The sequence below is a fragment of the Plecotus auritus genome, assembly GCF_963455305.1.
Source record: "Plecotus auritus genome assembly, chromosome: 2".
Taxonomy (NCBI): domain Eukaryota; kingdom Metazoa; phylum Chordata; class Mammalia; order Chiroptera; family Vespertilionidae; genus Plecotus; species Plecotus auritus.
This window is the reverse complement of record NC_137771.1, coordinates 219,463,195-219,487,679: the sequence shown is the minus strand read 5'-3', so window position 1 is coordinate 219,487,679 and position 24,485 is coordinate 219,463,195. Positions and strand designations below refer to the sequence as shown.

General features: G+C 47.0%; 1 protein-coding gene across 1 annotated transcript in view; it reads left to right on the top strand.

Moving 5' to 3' along the window:
• The window catches only part of PCNT (pericentrin), a 71,385-nt gene that overhangs the window by 2,061 nt on the left and 44,839 nt on the right, over window positions 1–24,485 (top strand). Inside the window, exons 2-10 of the mRNA XM_080654493.1 lie at window positions 8,050–8,516; window positions 8,839–9,403; window positions 10,126–10,326; window positions 13,152–13,298; window positions 17,398–17,549; window positions 19,719–19,879; window positions 20,065–20,303; window positions 22,974–23,136; window positions 23,754–23,966. Coding sequence (XP_080510619.1) covers window positions 8,116–8,516; window positions 8,839–9,403; window positions 10,126–10,326; window positions 13,152–13,298; window positions 17,398–17,549; window positions 19,719–19,879; window positions 20,065–20,303; window positions 22,974–23,136; window positions 23,754–23,966 — 2,242 coding nt within the window. The 5' untranslated portion in view covers window positions 8,050–8,115. The remainder of the gene's footprint in view (window positions 1–8,049; window positions 8,517–8,838; window positions 9,404–10,125; window positions 10,327–13,151; window positions 13,299–17,397; window positions 17,550–19,718; window positions 19,880–20,064; window positions 20,304–22,973; window positions 23,137–23,753; window positions 23,967–24,485) is intronic.

The window sequence follows — 24,485 nt, the reverse complement described above, 5'->3', positions numbered from 1 at the left end:
GTGCAGCCAATCTTTGTGATGGAGTGATGGTCAATTAGCATATTCCCTCTTTATTAGATAAGATAGGATACTATCCCTATATGTTTAAGCAAATTTTTAAATTATTTATTTTTATTGAATTTATTGGGATGTTATTGGTTAATAAAATTATATAGGTTTCAGGTGTACAGTTCTATGATACATTGTCTGTATGCTGTGTTGTGTGTTCACAAAACCTGAAATCTAATTTTGCTTGTGATTTTATGCCAGTGGAAACAAATAGCCTGGTATTCTAGAAACACATTTTTTATGTTTGGGACCCCAAACCAGAGAACATTAGAGCTAAGAGCTGAATCTGACTCACAGGACAGGCTGCAGATGATGTACGGCTCGTGGAGGTGGGCTCAGGCAGTGGGGAATCTGTGTTGCCTCGGGGTCCCCGCCACTAAAACACCAGCTGTGGCCACTGACATATTTCATTCAGTTGTGTCCTGTTCTTGATGCAAGTAGAATTGTGATGGAAGGAGCAGGAAGGGTTTTCTTCTTTCATGTGGTCAGATCCCAGGGATGGAGCAGAGTTCCGATGTGTAAGTGCCATGTGTAAGGTTTTCAAGATGTGTTTTCTCCTAGTTCATCCAGTGTGGTTTTAGAAGAGACTTCTGAAAAAGAAAGAAGAGACGACCTCGATCAGCTCAGCTTCCATCTGGAGCAGCATGAGGTGACAGGCCATTTTTGTTTTAGTGACATATAATTGACATGTACTATTGTATTAGTCCAAGGTGACAATGTAATGATTCGATATTAGTCCATATTGGGAAATGATCACCGCAGTAAGTCTAGTTAGCATCACCACAGTTAGATATTTTTTCTTGTGGTGAGACCTTTTACGATTTATTCTCAGCCACTTTCCCCATAAGCCACCATGCTGTATGATACATCCATTATATTACTTACAATGAATTTTGTACCTTTTGACCCACTTCATTCATTTCTCCCACCCATGCCCTCTGGCAACCACCTATCTGTTCTCTGTATCCATGAGTTCAGTTGTTTTATTTTTTGTTTTGTTTTGTTTTTTCAGATTATACATATAAGGAAGATCATATCTTTTTTTTTTTTTTAAATATATTTTATTGATTTTTTACAGAGAGGAAGGGAGAGGGATAGAGAGTCAGAAACATCGATGAGAGAGAAACATCGATCAGCTGCCTCTTGCACACCCCCCACTGGGGATGTGCCCGCAACCAAGGTACATGCCCTTGACCGGAATCGAACCTGGGACCTTTCAGTCCGCAGGCTGACGCTCTATCCACTGAGCCAAACCGGTTTTGGCAGGAAGATCATATCTTATTTGTCTTTCTCTGACTTGTTTTACTTATCATAATAGCCTCCAGATCCATCCAAGCTGTCACAAATGGCAAGATTTGATTCTTTTTTATGGCTGAATAATATTTACATATATATGTGCACTCATATATCACGTTTTGTTTATTCATCTATTGATAGCAACTTAGGTTGCTTCCATATTTTGGCTATAGTAAAAAAATGCTGTAATGAACATAGTCGTGCATATATATTTTCAAGTTAGTGTTTTTATCATCCAGAAGTGGAATTGCTAGGTCATAAGGCAGTTTTTAATTTTTTGAGGAAACCCCTTGCTCTTTTCCATAGTGACTGCACCAGTCTGCATTCCCACCAACGGTGCATGAGGGTTCCTTTTTTTCCACATCCTCGCCAACACTTGTTGTTTGTTAATTTATTGATAATAGCCATTCTGACAAACTCATTGAATTTGTCCTTCCAGTTTGGAACTTGGCTCTTTTGTGTGCTTAATTGTCACAGGGGCAGGAATCTTGAAGTTTAGGTTGATGTGACTCCTCAGTGATTTTTTTTTTTTTTTTTTAAGGAAAATGAGCTTACTAGTTGCGTTGTGAGGGGAAAAAGAAGTATAAAAGCATTGAGCCCGCCTTCTTGTCTGCCTGCCTGCTTTTCTTTTCTCCATAGGGATGCTTGGCTGGGCCTGTTGTCAGGGCTGCTCACAGCAGCAACCAGAGACTCTCTCCCCACCCCCCTCCTCCCCCGGAAACTCCTGAGCAGGCCCAGCATCAGACCTTGCACTGGCTCTAGATGGGAAAGTGCAGGGCAAGGAGAGCAGAAGAGGGAGTGAGGAGGCTCAGGAATAAGTGGGTACAGAAGCCAGGGAGCCCCACATCAGAACAGGACCCCTTCAACTGAGGCCTTTGTCTATGAGGCTGGTCAGGGAGGCTGAGTGGCCTGTGAGGATGGAAGGGAACGGGTGAGGCTTGACCCTGGGAAGGGGAGGTAACGGCAGGGGGTCTAGTGGGCAGGGTCAGCCTGGCGCTCCTGTGGCTGGTGTTCTGTGTTGGCTCTATGAGCATGAGTAGGACTCCCTGACTGTGGGCCCCTCGCTTTAGCAGAGCCTGCCCTCCTCAGGGCTGCAGCCAGCTATTTCCCTCTGGACAGGACAGGCGGCACAAGAAGACTGCATGAGCCTGCATCGCTCGTGGGGCATACCTGGGGGCAGTGACTAGGCCACGAGGCAGAGGCTCACTGAAACGTTTCTTCTGTGTGACTTCCCCAAAGGAGGGCCTGTGTTTGCAAACTCAGTTAGAAGAAAGCCCACAGCACCAAGTGGCAGCCCAACAGGAGGCGGACCTTGTGGGGACCCAGGTGTTGGCACAGCATGTGGGGCTCTTGGAAGAGCCTGGCCCAGGTGGGTGTTCCTCAGCAGCCCAGGTTTGATTTGTGGGGAGGTTGGGAGCCTCGCCACGATCAACTGTCTGAGTCATCTGGGTATGCTGTCCCTTTTCTCTGCAGTGCTGGTGGTCGGCTCGGGGTGTCCCCACACGGGGCCTAGAGTCCAGGGGTGGGGCAGGGCCCGGGTGTATCAGGAGAGGGTCTGACTGTGCAGTCTCACCAGGGCAAACAGGAGGCTGTGGCAGCCAGGAGGTGGCAGATGGAGGAGCTGTGGTACAGATGGGTATGGCAGATGGGAACAGGTAGTGGCCTTGCTGCAGTGAGAGTGGATGTAAGGCCACAGATTCCAGAAGGGCTTGAGCAGCCCAGGTGCCTGGTGTGCTAGCCTGGGACAGCCCTGGGGGTGGGCACTATTGTGTTCTGTATAGAGCTCAGGAGGCGAGGCAGAGAGTCCCATATGAGGGTCTGGTGGGGTTCAGATTCCACTCGGGGTACTCTGGCACAAGTACCCATCTTGGCTCAGGCTCTCTCAGAGCTGGTGAGGCAGATGAGAGGGGGCACAACCCTGACAGCCAAGGTCATGCCGCACTTGACATCTCCTCCTCTTGGTTCTCCTTCCTGTGTGAAAAGTGCCCCGTGGCCACCACGCAGCACATTATGGTCATTGGGCATGGTGGACACATCTCATTACAGTCACCTGCTACCCAACCTGAAGGAGCAGAGTGGGTGGCTGGGATAGGGTTTGTGCAGAGGCAGCACCAGGTATGGTTTTGCACATGGACTGCTGGGCCGCCAGTCGTGTCCACTCCTGACACCAAGTGCACACAGGAGTTTTAAGAATCTGAATTTCTGTTGTCTGAGGCATCTGAATGCAAGTGTCCTGTCCCTGTTACGTGGGTGTCCTCGTGGGTCACGCCTGTCTTTCCTGTCTCCTTCCTCATAGAGCTTGCTTGCATGCATCTTCGGGGTGTGCAGGGCCCAGCCGTGGAGGTGGAGACCAAAGTGGCAACAACAACCTTGGGTTTGGAAACAGAGGTTGAACTCTCAATGCTTCAGACAGAGCTCCAGGAAGAAATCAATCTGTTAAAAATAGAAAACCGAAATTTACACGAGAAGCTGCAGTGGGAAATCCGCCTGAAAGAGGACTTGGAGAAAGTGAGTTGTGAGTCCTGATGGCGAGGCACGACTGCCACTTCCACTGTGACCTTGTGGGAGCAGTGGCCTGGGCCAGAGGGTGGATAGGATGTCAGGCCGCACATGTGCACGGCCAGGAGTGGATTTGGTGTGTCCCTCAGTGGGAGTGAGCCTGCTCCCCAGCTGAGTGCAGAGCTCAGGGGCTGAGGAAGCAGCTGGGTGTCGTCAGAGGACGCAGGAAGGGGCTTGAGCCACAACTAACTTTAAGCCTTGTCCCCAGTGCCTCCAGTGGTGGTGTCCTGAACCCCTAGGCTCTTGTCAGCTGTGCAGCTTGGCAACCACTCGTGGGACCCGAGTGATGAGCTTGCTGCTACACCATTGTGCACGCTGAAAAACACATAAACATAGACTCGCTGAGTTATTGAAGGGCCTCATTATACAGCAGCACAGTTTTATCACTTTGTAGGAATATTGTAATTAAGGTGACTAGAACTTTTAAGTCTTTTCCACATGTGGAAACTAGTAATAAAATGGCACCCTCGGTGTAACCTTGTCAATAACATCATAAAAGGTAACGGACTACACACTCCAATTAAATGGCAAAATTTGTCAGAATGGGTTTTTAAAATACCCAACTATATGCTGTCCATATGTATAATATAATAAATAAATATGAGTTCTTTTCCTCCAACTGTTGGCATCTGTACTAAGGGTCTGGTATGTTAATGAGAAGAATGATGGCTGGGGCTCCTGCATGGGTCATATTTCCTCTTTATTTTGTATATTAACTGTTTTTGGATTGGATCCTGGACCTTGTGGAGAGTCTGGATTCTGTTATATTCCTCTGAAGAGTAATGATTCTATGTTTCAGTAGGCAGTTAACCTGGCTAGATTCAGAGTCACACACTCCTTCTCTGGATTGAAGTGTACTGTTCAGTTCATTTAGTTTTTGCCAGCTTGCCCTTGGAGTCTGCCCGCACACATGGGGGTCAGGCATGAACCTGAATTTAGGGCTTGGTTTATTTCAGATTTTGCTCTTGGTCTCTGGCTCTGTCCTAATGCACTTTCCAGCCCCTCTGTTCAAATAAGTAAGATTATGGAATTCCTGTGAGCACAGCACATACAGTAAATCACCCAGTACCATTTCTTTTGGATGCTCTCTGGGCCTTCAGTTAGTTTCTTATATTTTATCCAGAGTTTATAGTTGTTATCTCAGGAAGTTGGGTCTCATTAGGACTTCTCAACCATCAACAGAAGCAGGGCCCCTAAACTTCATTTTTAAATAACTATTTATTTTTCTAAAATTTAATAAATCTTTATTGTTCAGATTATTACAGTTCCTCTTTTTTCCCCCCATAGCTCCCCTCCACCCGGTTCCCACCCCACCCTCTGCCCTTACCTCCCTCCCCCCCATTGTCCTCTTCCATAGGTGTACGATTTTTGTCCAGTCTCTTCCCGCACCCCCCACACACCTTTCCCACCGAGAATTCTCACTCCACTCCCTTTCTATGCCCCTGATTCTACTATGTTCACCAGTTTATTCTGTTCATAAGATTTTTTATTCACTTGATTTTTAGACTCACTTTTTGATAGACATGTAGTTGTTGTTCATAATTGTTATCTTTACCTTTTTCTTCTTCTTCCTCTTAAAGAATACCTTTCAGCATTTCATATAATACTGGTTTGGTGGTGATGACCTCCTTTAGCTTTTTCTTATCTGTGAAGCTCTTTATCTGACCTTCAATTCTGAATGATAGCTTTGCTGGGTAGAGTAATCTTGGTTGTAGATTCTTGCTATTCATCACTTTGAGTATTTCTTGCTACTCCCTTCTGGCCTGCATAGTTTCTGTTGAGAAATCAGCTGACAGTCGTATGGGTGCTCCCTTGTAGGTAATGAACTGTTTTTCTCTTGCTGCTTTTAAGATTCTCTCTTTGTCTTTTGCTCTTGGCATTTTAATTATGATGTGTCTTGGTGTGGTCCTCTTTAGATTTCTTTTGTTTGGGGTTCTGTGCGCTTCCTGGACTTGTAAGTCTATTTCTTTCACCAGGTGGGGGAAGTTTTCTGTCATTATTTCTTCAAATAGGTTTTCAATACCTTGCTCTCTCTCTTTTTCTGGCACCCCCATAATTCGATGTTGGTACACTTGAGGTTGTCCCAGAGGCTCCTTACACTATCTTCAAATTTTTGGATTCTTTTTTCTTTTTGCTTTTCTGGTTGAGTGTTTTTTGCTTCTTTGTATTTCAATTCTTTGACTGGATTCTTGCGGTCCTCTAGTCTGCTGTTAGGTCTCTGTATAATATTTATTTCAGTCAGTGTATGTTTAATTTCTAGTTGGTCCTTTTTCATATCCTTGAGGGTCTTATTAAGTTTATCGGCCTTTTCTAGGAAATTCTTGAAAAACCTTATAACCGTGGTTTTGAACTCTATATCCAGTCATTTGCTTTCCTCCATTTCTTTCATTTGTGATCTGTTTCTTTGTCTCTGCATTTTCGCTGCTTCCCTGAGTTGGTAGGTAGAGTAGCTTTGTGTGGTAGGTGTTCTATAGGGCCCAGTGGCTTAGCCTCCCCCAGTTACCTGAGGTGGACACTTTTGGTGCACCCCTTTGTGGACTGTGTGCACAGCCTTGTTGTAGTTAAGTCTTGATTGTTGTTGGTATCACTGGGAGGAATTGACCTTCCAGGCCAATTGGCTGTGAGGATCAGCTGTGTCTACTCTGGGAAAACTTCTGAGCTGGAGACACTCTTATGAGATAAGACTTGCAAAATTGCAAAAGCCTCTGTGCTGAACTTGGATGGGGCGGAGTCTCAGGGCAGAGCAGACAGCCTTGGCTTCCCGTCAGCCCTGCCCTATGAGGCCCCTGGGTCTCAGTGTCCCTCAGTAATCGCTGCAAGTACCTCTGAGAGAAAGCCGCCCTCGAGTTTCGCCCGCTGCCAGACAGTCCATTTTCTCCCCGAATGAGTCGGGGTTCCCAGAAACTCGCCCGGAACTGGAGTTCAGCGCATTCGGGAGCTTCCGTCTCCCTCCTGCTTTAGAAAGCCTGCTGCGCACTCAGCCGCCTGTGCACTCAGCAGTCAGTCCTCTCTGCGCGCGCGTGCCTCGGGACCTCTGCCTTCCACAGCTCCCCTGAGTCTCAGTGTGCTTCTCTTTTTCTGACAGTCCAGTTTCTCCCCGAATGAGTCTGGGTTCCCAGAAACTCCCGGAACTGGAGTTCAGCACAGTCAGGAGCTTCCGTCTCCCTCCTGCTTTAGAAAGCCAGTCGTGCACTCAGCTGCCTGTGCACACAGCCGCCCGTCCTCTCTGCGTGCGAGTCTCCGTACCTCAGCCTTTTGCAGCTCCTCTGATTGTCAATGTGCTTTCCTCTTTTCTTCTAGTTGTAGAATTTCCACTTAGCCAGCTTTCCTGTGGTTCTGGATGGTGTCCGTTTTGTCTTTTAGTTGTAGTTTTGATATTGTGCGAGGCAGCAGTTTAGGTGTTTACCTATGCCACCATCTTGGTTTTTCCCCCATTTTTAAATAACTTTAAATAAGGAGTTGAAGTCAGTCTTACATATCTGTTTTGATTTTGTTTACTTTCTTCTTTATTATGTTCAGTAGTTTGTTGACCTTTCTTAAAAAAAACCCCACAAAACCAGGATATTTGCCTACCTTCAGCTTTCTGATTCATCCTCTATTACACAAGTTACCTCTTTTAAAATTAAGTTTTAGTTCATCAGCCTCTTGCCCAGGATCCAGTTTATCCTGGAATATAAATTGTGCAAGTCCAAAGACTTGAACTCCTGACACTGTCTGTTGCTCTCATCTCCCTCAGACTTTTAATCTCCTTGCTTCTGGTGCTTCAGCTCTGTCAGGGGTCCAGTTGGCCTTTTTATCAACAGATGACCGTGATATGTCAGATTTTTCCCTATTGCTGGTCTAGGTGCAACAGAGAAGGCCTTCAGCCCATCTTTGGGTTCAGTTCACTTATTTTTTGTCCAGGCTTGCCAACTCTAGACAGAGCTGTTGGTTCCATGTGGACACCTTTTACTTAAGTAAGTAGTTTAAATTTGTTCCTTTTACATTTATTTTATTCTCATCAACACACAAAGCAGTCCCATTGCTCTGCTCAGCACAATGCCTATATGTTGTGGAAGCTTCCCTGTCTTCAGAGATGGATTTGGATTTTTGCTGCCAATAATCTTTTCCTTTAACTTCTTTTCTCTTAAATAAAATTATCTATAGGGGAAACATAATTTAGTTGAAGATCATAAGGAAGAACTGAGGAAAGCTAAGGAGCAGATTCAGCTAATGAAACAAGAACTCCAAGAAAGAAAAGCAGAGTGGAAAGGTACAAGTGAATCCCTAAGGAGAGAAGCTGAAGAGAAGTTAACCCTGATGCTCCTTGACCTGAGAGAACAGGCTGAATTGGAGAAACAGTCAATAATAAATGAGTTTGAGCTTCGAGAAATGGAAATGAGGCAACTCCAGGATCAGCAGGCTGCCCAGATCCTGGACTTGGAGGGGTCCCTGAAGGAGCAGCAGGGCCGCCTGAGGCAACTGGAGCTTGGCCTTGCTGGGGATGAGTCTCTGCAGAGTGACCAGGAACCGAGCAGTGGACTGGTCCCAGTGGACCAGGACCAAGACCTGGAGTTTGCTCCCCTCCATCTGAAGAAGGACTGTGCCCTTCAGCTGATGCTGGCCCAGAACAGGTGGGTGACATTCTTGTAGCACTTTGTTAGTATGGCGCCATCTGCTAGGTTCCACGCAAGACCTAACCCAGGACACCTGGTAGCAGTGGTTCTCAACCTTTCTAATGCCGCGACCCTTTAATACAGTTCCTCATGTTGTGGTGACCCCCAACCATAAAATTATTTTCGTTGCTACTTCATAACTATCATTTTGCTACTGTTATGAATAGTAATGTAAATATCTATGTTTTCCGATGGTCTTAGGCGACCCTGCTAGCGGTTCTCAACCTGTGGGTCTATGACTACATTTTTTGCCGTCTGTTCACTTTGCATGTCATCTCAGGTTTTTAGAACAACGTAAAGAAATCACAGAGACATTCACTGCAGAACAAGATGCCCTCCTGCGGAAGGCCCAGGAGAAGCACGCCAGTGAGCTCCAGCTCCTGCAGGAGAGACACCAGCAGCACGTTCTGTCCCTGACAGCAGAACTCGAGGCCAAGCACCAGGCCAGTGTCGAGGAGCTAAAGGCTGTGTTCCAGAGAGAGCAATGGGCTCTTTCAGAGGCTCGTGTGGATGAACTGCAGACGAAACATGCTGCTGAAATCCATGCTCTGGAGACGAGACATTTGTCACAGCTGGATTCTGTGGAGTCATGTTACCTGTCTGAAATTCAGGCCCTCCGGGATGAACACGGGCGGGCCCTAGAGCTGTTGCGAGGGGACCTTGAGGAACAACTGCAGAAAAAGGACTCTTCTCACCAAATGATTTTGACTCAGGAGTTAGAGAAACTTCAGCAGAAACATGATAAAGAGCTTGAGTCTGCAAAGGGCAACTGGAGAGCTGAACTGAACACTGAACACACTGAGAGTTTGAGGGCCCTGGCTGCAGAGCTTCAGGGGGCTCACCAGGTGAGGACTGGGCCCTTTTCCCTGTCTCAGGACAGGTGTCTTCCAGTGGCCTGTGTGATTCATTGTACTCTTGTGTGTCCATGAGTGTGTGCCTACATGAATGTGTCAGTATCTGTGCAAGCCCGTGTCTGTGTGTCTCACTGTTCCTTTCAGCGGTGACTTTGGTTTCCTCATGAGGTAGATCTAGAACAGTGAGTTTTAAGGGTTTCTTTTATCACATGATCACATACTTTTTGGGAAGACTTGGGCTCTCCAACCCTAGGGAAGTGTGCATATGACCTCACCAGCTCTGAGTGCTCCTCATGTCTGTGCTGGACCTCTCTGTGGGCCTGGCATTCCAGGGCCTCAGCTTTGTTTTCCTCTTGTGCATATGTACCCTTGGCTTTCCTTTGTGGGTGCTTCATAAAATTAACCCTCTGTCATGTGTCAAGAGCAGTGACTTTAAGTTTGGTACGCAAGGGAATTTCTGGAGAAAGCCCAGGTGCCCTGGGCTGGCACCCACCTTTGTAAACTGCATCTGAGTGTCATGAATAGGACGTGTGTATTTGGCCTAAAACTATAGAGTCACAGTAAATGGGGCTGCACTGCCCAGTTTGTGGGCCAGCTGGGCATGTCAGGCCTCCAGGGGCAGACTGCAGGGTGGGACGTGTACCTTCAGTTCCATGGTGTGGGTACTGAGATAGGGTGGGTGGGGTGCAGTGTCCTGTGGACTCTTTTGGCAGGAGGAGCTGGCTGGAGCCCTGCTGAATCAGAGGCGCCTGCTGGAGGAGGAAAAGAGTGTGGCCCTGGACCGGGTGCATGCTGAGGTCCTCCTCCTGGAGCAGCAGCACCAGGCTGCCCTGCAAGAGCTTGGGGACATGCACGCAGCTGAGATGCAGAGGCAGCGGGCAGAGCAGCAGGCATTGCAGGAGAGGGCTATGCAGGTGAGCTGCTCCGAGTGTGCAGTGCGGCCCCTTCTTGGGTAGAGGAGGAATCCGGGATCTCCAGGGGGTGGACTCTGGCTCCACAGACTGCCAGGCCTCCTGGGGCTTCTCATTGTAATGCACACTGCTTGTAGATGGTACAGGGCATTGGTGAAGCCTGTGGGGCTGCTTTCTGGGTGAGCCTTGGGCATGCAAAGAGGATCCAGAATCTATTAGGAGCCTGGCCACCAGCCCCTCAAAAGTCTCTTCTCTGCAGAGTGGTCCCTGCCTTGTGTACCCCATAGCACACCTTAAAACTCCAGGGCCTGTGGCCGGATCAGGGGCATGGCTCCCCACAAACTCCAACCACATGTGCCCTCTGCCCCTGTCTCCTGTACTTCTGCTTGTTCTCATGGCCACGTGTTACCTTGCTTTTCCTGTGACATACCCTTAACATATGATTGGAGTCAGGTCCATGACTTGATTCGAACTCGTGTAGGTATTGGCATGTTCCTCCTGCGGTCTTCCCTCAGGCTTTACTGCAAACAGATATTACATAAAGCCTTGCTGGGCATTTCTTGGGATGCCAGGATCATCGTCCCCAAAATAGCTGGGACACACTGTTCTTCCTCTGCGAATAGGTTTTATCTGGGCTACAAATATCTTGCACCTGTTGAAAAGCTGTGTCACTTATCAGAAGACTTAATGTGTGTGTGTGTGAGGTGATTGGATCACTTTCCAGGTTCCCTCCCTTTGGAGTGTGGTTGTGAGAAAAGCACTCTGAACGTAAGCGTGGTTTCCTTTTCTTGGAGATGTGCCTCCATGAAGGACCCTTCCTCAGGTGGTAACACCGAGCAGGGTCTGGAAAGAGAAGTAAACTATAGTGTGACCAGTACTGTTTGCTCAAGGCAATTTCATCTTTTCTTGGTAAAAAAAAAAATCTATTTATATGATAATTTTTGAAAATATTAAAACCTGTGGTCAGTTTAGATATAGTTTGAATGTCTTTATTACTATGTTGATGTTCTTTGTGCAGTACTATTTACTTTTTATCTTCTCCAGGCATATCTGTTGTTTAATATATATTTTTTAATCCTCACCCGAGGATTTTTATTTATTATTGATTTTGGAGAGAGAGGAAGGAGGAGGGAGAGAGAGAAACGTTGTTCAGTTGCCTCCCATATGTGCCCCAGCCGGTGATCAAACCCACAAACCTTCAGTGTTCAGCACAACAATCTGGCCAAGGCTCTATTGTGTTTTCCTAGTGATTTATATATGACATTTTCTCTATAATTGTGTGGATTTTTAGAAAAACTCAAGAACATATTTTTCTTATATTGGCCTTAACATTAAAACATGGCAAATTAAACAGAATTTTACGCAAGTCTGGAACTAGAATCGATTGTCTGTAAGGGATCTGATGAGTCAAACCTTCTTTGATTCTGTTCATTCATGCCAGGGGTGGCCTAAAGATGTGCACTTCTCAATGTCCAAAGCCCCGGTATGGGACTTCGAGGTCGCACATTGTATGCTCTCTGCACCCTTTCCTGAGTGTACCTTGGCTACCCTCCTGCACGGGTTGGAAGGGCCCCCTCTTCCCCACCCTCAGAACTGCCTCTCCTGGCTCCTACATGACTCATGGATGTTCTCCAGAATGCTGCCACCTCTGATCTTGGCCTCCTTCATGGTGCACTTCTGCAAGGTCCTGTGCCAGGATTGGGGGCAACTAGGCAGGACAGGCACACTGCTCCTCATAAGTGGATAGTTGGCACGGGGCTTTGAGTTTGCTGCTCTTCTGCCTAGTTTGTGTGTCCTGTTAGACTTTGTGTATGTCTGTCAACTGCCTTAAAACCCTTCCTGAAACCAAGTGAAGGTTAAAAAATAAGTGATATGCTTAGCTTCCAACTGCTTTTAGGAATTGCAGTTCTGTGTTGCGGGTGAGACAAGGAAGGGGCTTGACATCATTGGGGGCTGGTTCTTTGTTCTTTTGCCAACTTAATGTTAATAGTTTAAAAAATGATTCTACGTATATAACTTCATTCCTTCCTCTCTCCATTGTTGCTAACGTTGTTGTGCAAAGTACATCTGTATACATTTTTATACTCATTGCTCTCTGCAGTTGTTTTTAAAATCAGATAAGAGAGCCCTGGCCAGTGTGCTCAGTGGCTAGAGCGTTGGTCCATGCACTGAAGGGTCACGGGTTCAATCCCGGAGGGCACATACTTGGGTTACAGGTTCCATCTCCAGCCCCAGTTGGGGTGCATGTGGGTGGCAACCAATCGATGTGTCTTACATCAATGTTTCTCTGCCCCCTCTCTTCCTCCCCTTCACTCTCTCTAAAAGTCAGTGGGAAAAATATCCTCTGGTTAAGCTGAACAAAAATAAATAAATCAGATAGGAATAAAAAGAGTTACCAACAAAAACTACGTTTATTTTGTCTTTTATATTTATCTGAACAGTTACCTATACCAGTGTTCTTTATTTCTTCACGTGGATTCAAGTTGCTGTCCAATGTCCTTTCATTTTAGTCTGAAGATCTCCCTTTAGTATTTCTTCAGAGCAGGCTCATTAGTGATGAATTCTCTTAGTTTGTATTTATCTGGGAATATTTTAATTTCTCATTAATTTTGGAAAGAGAGTTTCCTGAATTAGAATTCTTGGTTGACAGTCTTATTCTTTCAGCTCTTTGAATGTGTCATCTCACTGCCTCTTGACCTCTGCTTTATGATGAGAATTCAGTTGGGTATTCATCTGCTGAGGGTCTCTTGTGTTGCATTGCTTCACATAGGTTGATTCTGGTATGTGCCCTGACAGCATTTTTTGTTTTTAATCATATCTTTGTACAGGGTGAATTTGAACGTGGAAAGGAGGCTGCTTTGCATGAAAAAGAGGAGATGCACAGATTGGAGTGGGAGCGGGTGCAGTCTCTTCTCCAGAAAGAGAAGGAGTCTCTGTCCCTGCAGCTTCAGGAGAAAAGCAACCAGATTCTGCAGGTGTGTGGATAGTCTTTGCTGCTCAGTACTAGTCTGTGTGGTAAAATATGCATAACATGAAATTCCCCACCTTAACCATTTTTAAGTCATCATATTCACACTATTGTGCAACCATCACCACCATCCATCTCCAAAACTTTTCCGTCTTCCCAAAGTGAACTCTGTCCCCATTAAACACTAATTCCCCACATTCTCCCCCAGCCCCTGGCACTTACCATCTACTTTTTGTCTCCATGGTCTGACTGTGAAATCATGCAGTATTTGTCCTTTTATGACTTAATCATTTCACTGAGGATAATGTCCTCAGGGCCCATATATGTTGTAGCAGGTGTCAGAATGTTCTTCCTTTTTTTTTTTTTTAAATATATTTTATTGATATTTTACAGAGAGGAAGGGAGAGGGATAGAGAGCTAGAAACATCAATGAGAGAGGAACATCAATCAGCTGCCTCCTGCACACCTCCCACTGGGGATGTGCACGCAACCAAGGTACATGCCCTTGACCGGAATCGAACCTGGGACCCTTCAGTCCGCAGGCCAACGCTCTATCCACTGAGCCAAACCGGTTTTGGCTGTTCTTCCTTTTTTTTAAAAAAATATATTTTTATTGATTTCAGAGAGGAAGGGAGAGGGAGAGAAAGATAGAAACATCAATGATGAGGGAGCATTATCTCAATTCGTTGAGGTTCTGCTTCCCGGCATATGTCAACAGTTTGGTTCAAATAAACTCACAAAAATTCTTAAAAAAAAAAAAAAAAAAAAAGAAACATCAATGATGAGAGAGAATCATTGATTGGCTGCCTCCTGCACACCCACTACTGGGGATTGAGCCTGTGACCCAGGCATGTGCCCTTGACCGGAATCGAACCTGGGACCCTTCAGTCTGTAGGCCAACACTCTATCCACTGAGCCAAACCAATTAGGGCAGAATGTTCTTCCTTTTTAAGGATGAATATTCCTTTGTATGCATGTTGATATAAGAACTTACATCAAATCTGTAGAGAATTTTTATAAAGAATTTATTTGAGGCAAACTGACTACATGCCAGAAGCAAGATCTCAAATCCTAAAGAGAATCAACAGTTAGCAGTTCCTTTTATGCATTTGGAATTAAGGAGGGAATGTGAGGAAGATTACATGAAAGTGGGAAAAGACAAGGTGGGGATTAGATTATGGGATAGTTAACAAGATGTTAAAATAATAATTTAAATTTTAAAATTTAATAAAACTATTTCTTTTCTATTTTCTCTAGTCAGTTTTGTTAAGATGCTTATTTGCTCCTCTCTTCTTCTTGATCATATATTAGGATTTGCCCCAACTACTGTGTACTTTTGGCAGAGGGAGAGAGCAGGACAGGCTGAGGAGAGTCTGCTGTCCCATAGGCTCTCTGAGTAGAACCAGCCATTCTGATGGCCCATGTGCCCTGGCCACCAGTCATGTGTGTGGCCAACCCGAAGGTCACAGCTATAGGGCTCAATGCAGCGAGGCCCTAGGTGTCCACCATCCACTGACTGCCATCCACTATCCATACTATAGCAGCTGAGGCCACGGTCTGGCCTTGAGTGGTCTGGACATGCAGGTCCATGTGCTGGCAACATTTGGTGTACACGGTTCATCTTCTGAGTCTTTGTTCGTTTTGAGTCATTTTTTGCCATCTTGAAACTTATAATTGTTTCATTTTCTTTAATGTTTTAAAATATATATTGATTTTTTACGGAGAGGAAGGGAGAAGGATAGAGAGTTAGAAACATTGATGAGAGATAAACATCAATCAGCTGCCTCCTGCACACCCCCTACTGGGGATGTGCCCGAAACCAAGTTACATGCCCTTGACCAGAATCGAACCTGGGACCCTTCAATCCACAGGCTGATACTCTATCCACTGAGCCAAACCGGTCAGGGCCATTTTCATTAATTTTTCTGGCTACTGTGTGACAGTCTGAAGTAACCAGTGGTTTATGGAATTTCTGTTCCTTTCTAATTTTTCTCCAAGCACAACATTGAAACTGTGGTTTAGCTTGCTGTTTTTCCCTGTAGTAAATTGGTTTCAAAATCACACTCTTCTTTTTCCTGTGGCTTGTGCTTTCTTTTTGTATTTTCTAACATTACTTTATGGGTCCCATGCTTGTGTTCCCTTGTTCATTTTTTTCACTCTACAAACCTGCTCTTGGATGAAGGGACATCTATGGCAGTGTGGTGCTTGTTCTTGCACTGCTTCTCCATCTGCTGGTGGCTCCTCCTGGTTCATCTTGGCCGAGGCCATGGGCACTTCAGACTGTTGGTCCCTTGCAGCCATGGTTGTCCAGTTGTCTTCCAGAGAGGTGGGACTGGGGTGCTGGGGTCCCACTGGGCACGTGTGTGGTCTGTTGTGTCCTCTGTTCTTTCATCCTCTGGGAGGACACCCATGTTCTCATTGGTAAACTGGACTGAAACTGAGAAGTCACCACTGTTGGCGATGAGCTCAGGGGAGAGGGCTCAGGTGCTCAGGTTGCTCTGTTGCTGGAAGACACTAGTCACTTCTCTAAGCTGCTCATTTGGCCCAGGAGCTCATGGTAGCTGGTGCCGCCCACCCACCCAGCCCATTGAGACTCTGCAGTCATTGACTTTTGTTTTTAGAGAGAAATTTGTAAGAGGGATGTTCACTTGCCTGGCAACTGATTTTTATTCTGAATTGATCCCTCCCTCCCCCTCCGAACTGACAGGCTGGGAGGGTTATATGTTTCATTTTTGTAGGCAGAGAGTAATGGAACAAAGCCCTTATTAAGAATTTTCACCTTTAATCACTACCTTTCACCTTTGTTCATCTTTTGCCATATTAAGTGGGATGATGAAAGTTGTGAAAGTATCTTACAGAAGTTTATTTTATTTACTTGTTTTTGTTTTTTTTAAAGTTTATTGATTTTGTACAGAAAGGAAGAGAGAGGGATAGAGAGTTAGAAACATCAATGAGAGAGGAACATCAATCAGCTGCCTCCTGCACACCTCCTACTGGGGATGTGCCAGCAACCAAGGTACATGCCCTTGACCGGAATCGAACCCGGGACCCTTGAGTCTGCAGGCTGACGCTCTATCCACTGAGCCACACTGGCTAGGGCTATTTACTTGTTTTTAAATAGGTTTTTATTAATTTCAGAGAGATTAAAGGAGAGGGAGAAAGGGATAGAAACATCTATACTAATAAAAGTATAATATGCTAATTAGACTGGGAGACCTTCCAGACGTTCTTCTGGACAAAGCCATTGGGCGGAGCCAAGGCAGAGGCGGTTAGGGGCGATCAGGCCAGGAGGGGAGGTCAGTTGGGGGCAAGCAGGCCAGCGGCGGGGGTGGGGGGGAAGTTGGGGGTGAGCGGGGCGGGGGGCAGTTGGGGGCTATCAGGCTGGCAAGGGGGGCAACTGGGGGCAAGAAGGCCGGCAGGCAGAGTGGTTAGGGGTGATCAGGCAGGCAGGCAGGTGAGGGGTTAGGAGCCAGCGGTCCCGGATTGCAACAGGGATGTCTGACTTCTGGTTTAGACCCGATCCCGCCTAAACCGGCAATCGGACATCCCCCAAGGGGTCCCAGATTGGAGAGGGTGCAGGCCGGGCTGAGGGACAGTGCCCCCCCCCCCCACCGCATGAATTGCGTGCACCGGGCCACTAGTCAATGATAAGAGAGAATAATCATTGATCGGTTGCCTTCTGCACACACTCCCCACTGGGGATTGAGCCCACAACACAGGGATTGAATCAAACCGTGAACTCCTGGTTTATAGGTTCATGCTCAATCACTGAGCCACTTCGTCCAGGCTAGAAGTTTTATTTTTTTAAAAATTATTTATTTATTTATTTATTTAAATATATTTTATTGATCTTTTACAGAGAGGAAGGGAGAGGGACAGAGAGTTAGAAACATTGATGAGAGAGAAACATCAATCAGCTGCCTCTTGCACACTCCCTACTGGGGATGTGCCCGCAACCAAGGTACATGCCCTTGATTGGAATCGAACCTGGGACCCTTGAGTCCGCAGGCCGACGCTCTATCCACTGAGCCAAACCAGTCAGGGCTAGAAGTTTTATTTTTAACCAAATTGTTTTAACTAAAGCTTTAACGTTTTTTTCTGAATAGCTAAAGGACCAAATTTTATCCTTAAATCGTGAGATAGAAGAGCACCGTTCAGAACTGGAGACACTACAGCAAAGGCGGGACAGGGAGAACCAGGAAGGCACAAACCTCATCTCGATGCTCAAGTCTGATGTGGATCTTTCTCACAGTGAAAGGTCAGCCTCCTCTGTCGCTGCTGCCTGAGCCCGATGATGTCTGGGGAAAAGGGGCCCTCATGTTGCATGTTTCTTATCATTTAAAACTATTTGAAACATTGAGAAAAGTACTGAGTAATGTCCAGACACCGCATATTCACCATTTTGCTTTGCCAAAAGCCTCACACTTGCCAAATTACAGAATTTGATTTTATAATGCAGGCACCATTAGTAATCTGCCCCTTTGTCCTGTTTGCTTGGGGGTTTTATTATAGAAATAGGTTTTCACTCTGACGCCACACAGATTCCCCGCCCCTCCCCCCCCCCCCCCCCCCATATTTTGTCTCGGTTTTAGTTTTTCTTTTCCTGTATATAGGTCTGGAGTATGTCTTGAACTGTTCAATTCTTCGTTTATTTGCATCTGATGTCAGGAAATTCGTTTTTGTCTGTCTGATTAGTTCCTCAGCATCCCTGTGAGCAGGCCTTTCTCTGGCCCCTCCATTTGTGCTGTGCCCACCAGCTTGTCTCTGCCCAGGGTCCTGTGCTGACCTCAAGGGTCAAGAGAAACCAGAGGGGGTGGGCAGGCGGGGGGAGCAGGCTGATGATTTACAAATAATGAACTCTGATTGGGCAACAACTTGTTTTGAGTTCCTTCTGTTCAACCTAACTAGTGAAATTTGTGTTCATGAGCTCATCTGCAAAGCTTTTAAAAAGATTTTCATCTGTTTCAAATGGGGCTTAGCAGTATGTGTATAAAAAGATCACATCAGGTGGATGAGAGATGATTGATCCCTTGTTTGCTTAATAAATTGTCAAATGAAGGCTTTGAAAAGCAGGCTATAGTCTAACCATGGTGCTATTTTAGGCTGGCTTGTTAAACACAGGTCTAAGCCTAGTATATCAATAAAGCAAATACTTAATTGTTTCATTTCCTTAAAAAATTTTTATAACACTGTGATAAGCTTGCACCTTTACCAGAGCATTTTAAGCTATGTAAATGTGGAATCCTGATAATAGAATACAATTATATGCAGGCTGTACATTGAATGAATGAATATAAGTGAATGAATGAGTGAATGAATGAATGAGAGACCAGGTGGGGCAGCAGGCCTGGCTTATTCCTGAGCTCAATGTGCGGGATCCATGACTTTCTTACTGCACGGGGTCCCGAGCCAGCTCTCCTTTCATTCTTTTGAAAACTTTGTAATTCTCTGTGAAGACATGCATGCTTCTCTGGCACTTGTTTGTAGCTGCGGCTGTGATTTGATGGAGACTTCTCAGTTGCCCTCCCTGACCCACCATCTCTGTGACCTTCCTCTCTCCTCCTGTACACTAAACCCAGGGCTTTTGCACATGCTCTGCTCATCCTCCCTGTGTCCTTGGTAGCCACCTGCAGGGGCCTGGGCAGCAGCCAGGGAGCTGTCAGGCCTCCCACTCCCCTCCAGATTTTTGTGCTTCATGTAGTCAGCCCACTGTCTCCCCTTCTCTCATTGCACTTCCTGCTTGTGTCCCTCATTGGGAATGTTAGCTCTGCAAGGTGTTGTTGTTTGTCTGTTTTGCTCAGTGGTGTCTCTCTCCCTGTGCTGGAAGCAGCGCCTGTGTGGGTCCATTGGTAGGGAGTGTGTGCATGAACAGGTTGGGGTGGGCAAGCCCATGTCGTGCCCACTTTGGCTGCATGTGGCTTATCTGGCTTGCATACAAGCTGTATCAGTTTGCCCATAGCTACATCCTAGGCAGGGTCATGTGATGGAGGATCCCCTGCTGGAAGGGTATAGCTTAGAGACAGGGTGCAGCTGAGTCCTGGTCCTGTGAAGAACAAACCACACTAACCTCCGCAGCCCCAGGGAGAGGCACAGGAGAACCTCCGTGCCCTTGGGCTGTGGGTCAGGTGTGATCACCTGTCTCAAGAATGGCAGACCCCTGAGGGTCAGAGAGGCTGTGCCATGGGGATGGGTGAGGTTTGTGTGTTCCTATCTGAGGGGAGAGCAGCTGCGGGGATGGTTCTACATGAAGCCCTTGCCCTTTGCTGGTTGTCTGGAGGCTGATTCTAGAGAAACATGCTTGAATAAACAATAATGGCATCTTTTTAAAATGAAGAGCCGCAGCAACAAGGTTTGCTCTGCTCCCGTCGCAGAGCCACTCTGCTGGGGTCCAGGCTGAAGGCCACGCCCGCTGTGCTTCCCTTCCCAGGATCGCTCTCCAGGATGCCCTTCGGAGGCTGCTGGGCCTATTTGGAGAGACAGTGAAGGCTGCTGTCTCCCTGAAGAGCCGGATCAGTGAGCGCGTGGGGCTCTGCCTGGAGGGCGAGAGTCCACCTGACACGAGGCTGGAGGGCCAGGTCCCGTCTGTAGGTGAGCACTGGACGGGCCATGTGTAGCCCCCAGGCTCAGGGCGCCAAGTGCCCCTGGGCTGCATCCCTCCTCCTGCTGGCGCTGGCAAGCCCACTCCTTATTGAGATGGGGTGCTGTCCCTAGTGACGTGGGCATGCTTGTCCCTGATGCTTAGGTGCAGGCTTTTGTGTTTTCTCACTTTGTAGCGCCAGCACTGGATGAGACGTGGCCTGGGCTTGATGTGGCCCTGCCGGAGCTGGATAGAACTTTGACTGAATGCACTGAGGTGTCTTCCATGGCTGAGATCAGCAGCCACATCTGTGAAAGCTTTTTCCTGAGCCCGGAAAGTACATTGGAGTGTGAGCAGCCCGTCAGGAGCATCTACCGGAGCCTTGGCCTGGCAGTGGATGGCCTCCTGGAGATGGTTCTGGACTCCTCTAGGCAGGTGAGTCTTGGCCCACTTAGCACCAGACTCGCCACCCATTCTTTGCTCTGTGGCTCCATTCTGGCCCCTTTGCTGATGCTCTGCCTCAGAGAAGGGCTGTGGGTGAGTGAATAAGTAGGTTGGATAGATTGATAAACCTTCTTCACTGGGCATTTCTGATTCTCACCAGCCCTTCAGGGTGGGGATGGACACTTTGAATCTCCAGGTGAACACGGTCTCTGTCTTCTCCAGCACCTGATGTTTGGGAACTGAAACTGTTGATTCTGGTGCTCACACCCCCTACCTCCCCCCAGGTCACTACCAGCTATGTCTTCCTCCCAGGGTCCTCTTGAGGAGTCTTTTCTGAACCAAAATTCTTGAGATAGTGGACTTGCTGTGAATGAAAAATAAAACCTCAGCATCCTTAGATGACATGTAATACAGCCCACTTCTACTTTTCTTTATGTACTCCCCTTCAGCTGCTGCCCTTCCCGCCTCCCACAGAAACTTTAATTTCGCATTCAGTTATTTATATTCAAAGATTATCACTGAAAAAGGGAATTATTTTTGTTAACCCTTTTAGAACATTTTAGACAATTAGGAAAGACATTGAATAGGAATAATTGAAAGCAATAAAGAGATTCTTTTTTCCAAAGTTTACCCAGTTAAAAAATAAGTGCTCTAGCCCTGGCCAGAATGGCTCAGTTAGTTGGGCATCATTCCGTGCACCAAAAAGTTGCCAGTTTGATTCTCAGTCAGGGCACATGCCCAGGTTGCGGGCTCGATCCCCAGTAGGGGGTTTGTAGGAGGCAGCCGATATATATCTTGCTCTCACATTAATGTTTCTCTCTCCCTCTCCCTTGCCTCTCTAAAAAATAATAAGCACTCTTTTTTTAATTAATTTCTTTTTTTATTGTTTAAAGTATTACATATGTCTCCTTTTTCCCCCATCGACCCCTCCCCGGCCACTCCCACTCCCCAGGACAAGCCCCCACCGTCCAGTGTCTGTGTCCATTGGTTATGCTGATATGCATGCATACAAGTCCTTTGGTTGATCTTTTACGTCTCCCCCCGCATAAGCACTCTTATGTGCAGCTTTACTGTTCACATTGCAGAAATACTTGAGTAATTTTCCCTTCTCAGGGCATGTGGGCAGAGCAACAGTGCTGAGACCTGAGGTGTCTCTTTCTCATCCTCCTGGCTGCCTTCCCTCCCCTCCTCACCTCTAGTCTTCTCTCAAAACCTGGACAGGTTTGGGCAGCAGCAAACAAGTCATCAGGTGCTTTTGATTGTACCCAACCTCCTCCCCAATGTCATTCCACAGAAACAGATGCCATCCTGTGAGCATCTGGCATCTGCAGGTGTCACCCAGCTATGGCCCCAGCCTGGTGTCCAACTAGGTGCCCTTGTCTGATGTGGGCCCACACTTGCTTTTCCTGTGTTCTGCTCCTTAGAAATTTACCCCATTGAGTGTGTTCCACAGGGTGTTCGGCCATCCCCACAGCAGGGAGAACGTGGGTTGTGTGGGAGTGAAAGCAGGGCAGGTTTTAGGGAAGGGGTTAGTGGAGTAGAGTCTTGTGGGAGGTGGGAAGGGCGGTGGCTGAAGGGTAGTGTGGGGCCTCTGTTTGGGCCAGGGTCAGTGGTGGGGCTGCCCAGGGGCTGATTGGCTTGGGCAAGTGTCTCGAGAGGACAGAAACTATGGGAGGTGGCCCAAGGCAGGGCATGAAAAGAAGTGGCCTTGGGGGCTGTTTTCAAGGTAAAACCAGTAGATTTACTTAGCAGCTGAGTTGCATCAAGTACATGGGAGGCCCAGGCTAGGTTCTGAGGAATCAGTCAGGACAGCTGGGAGTAGTTGCTCTGAATTCAGAGATTATTCAGGGCCACTCAGCCTGTAGATGGCCCGGGAGCCTCAGAATGGACATGCTGCCAGGGAAGCAGGGGAGGCAAGGAAGATTGGGGTTCAGCGCTGAGCCGGGAAGTGGGGGCATCCAAGGAAGCCAAGGACACGCCTTGTGGTGACTAGTCAGGGAGGTGGAGACTATCAGGCTTCCTGCCCAGTGTGATGACTGGCCCCATAAGCCTGCTTTTCCCACCCCTGAGACCTTTCTCATCTCCTTTTCCAACTGTGGAGCTGGTGGCTCATTCCTTCCCAGGTGCCAGGTTCTCGGTAGTCGGCTTCCTGTCATGTGTCCTTAATGTTGCCTTGCAGAGACACCTGTATCCATGGTTCTTTTTTTATTTTTTTAATGTATTTTTATTGATTTCAGAGAGGAAGGGGAGGGAAAGAGAGATTGAAACATCAATGATGAGAGAGAATCATTGATCGGCTGCCTCCTGCACACCCCCTACTGGGGATTGAGCCCACAACCTGGGCATATGTGCCTTTGACTGGAATTGAACCTGAGACCCTTTGATCCGCAGGTCGACGCTCTATCCACTGAGCCAAACTGGCTAGGACTCAATGGTTCTTAAGTGCATGTTTGTGTGGTGCTGTGTGTGCAGAACTGTTCATTGTTGAAAATTGTTTAATGAGCAACTTTATTTAGTAATTAATCATAACAGCAAGCATGGAAACTTGTTTCTTATGGAATATTGATGATTTCATCAATTCTAAGCAAGTAGAATTGTAATTGGGATTAATGTAAGCTTTTATTGTTTTTGATATGTAGTTCCAATTTTTCAAATTTTCAGCTGGAGGAAGCACGTCAAATTCATGCTCGTTTTGAAAAAGAATTTAGCTGTAAAAATGAGGAGACAGCTCAGGTTGTTAGAAAACACCAAGAGTTGCTGGAACGCCTGGAGGAGGAGAACTCGGCTAAGACTAGGCTGACACTGGAGCTGCACAAGGCAGAAGGTGAGCAGCCAGTGGGCTGGCAAGGATGAGCTGGAACCCAGGCATCGCGTTGCTAAGGGCAGGTATTAGCACAGCATATTTTAAAGCAAATGTAAAAGTAAAATAAAGCAGTCAGTTTTGAGACATTGCTGACTTTTCTCAGTGGAATGAATTGCCTTTGAAGAACTACATGCAGTAGCTTTGGGGATCACGGTTGCAACAGACAGGCTCATGGGGTGATCCTGTCCCTTGGCACTTACCTCCTGTTTAGGGTGACAATGTCCGAGTGTTGTGGCAAGATGGGAACTTTTGTTTTCCCATCACAGGCTATGGGCAGTGAGTGCCCCAAGAAGTCACCCTCGAGAACCTGGTGTCTGGTGCTCACAGTGGCCATGTGTTCTGGGTACTTGGCACCAGGGTGTGTGTGTGTGTATAGGTGGGTGCTCACAGGTGTGTTGCCTTGTCTGGCAATTCCCACACCTGCCTGGGGCTGGGGTCAGCCCTGTGCCATCCATCTAAAACCTGGACATAGGTGTGACCACATAGCTCATGCTGGTGGGTGACAGCCCTTATCTTTGTGGCTGCTCTATTCGCTTCTCCAGGGGGCCTCAGCAGCCGTGTCTCTCCTGTCTTCCCAGGCATCATTGAGGGATTCAAAGTGGAGAAGGCCAACTTGCAGGAGGCACTAGTCCAGAAGGAGACGTCTGAACAGGGCCTCGTGGCTGAGCTGGAGAGCCTGAATCAGCAGCTTCAGCAGATGACTCGGCAGCAGGCAGAGCTGAAGAAGGAGAACGCTGTCCTGTGTCACCAAAAGGAGGTGGCAGCCACAGAAGCGGAAGAGAGAGAGGCTGGTAAGGAAGGCTTTCTCCAGGGCTGGAGGGCAGAGCACGGGCAGCAGCATAGCTGGCTTTTCTGGAAACGAAGTTTGCCATTTCTAGAGGTTGGAGAGGAAAGACGGCAGCACTTTTCAGAGGGAACCTTGGAGTGTGTGGCTTTGAGAGCGGTGTGAGGTTAGATTAGCATCCACCTATCATCCTGGTTCTCATGTCTCTGTGAGGTCAGAGTAACCTCTGGCAATTAGGTCACGGAAAATGTTGGCAACTTGTTTGAGATTAACAGCCAAGACCATGTAAAAATGAAGGTGATGTAAAAATTGTATTTAAAATAGAAAAGTTCCTGATGTTAACCTTAACTACGAAAAAACTTTAATGAAAGATATTTCAGACTTTAAAATATTTAAGAACAGTCAAAACGTAAAAAGCGTAAAATGTTGAGTTTGCAGGTAGCCATGTCCTCAGTAGCAGATTTGTAACAATCCTGTGTGAGTTCAGCTTTCCCAGAGCTATTCCCCATGCTGACTTCAGGACCCT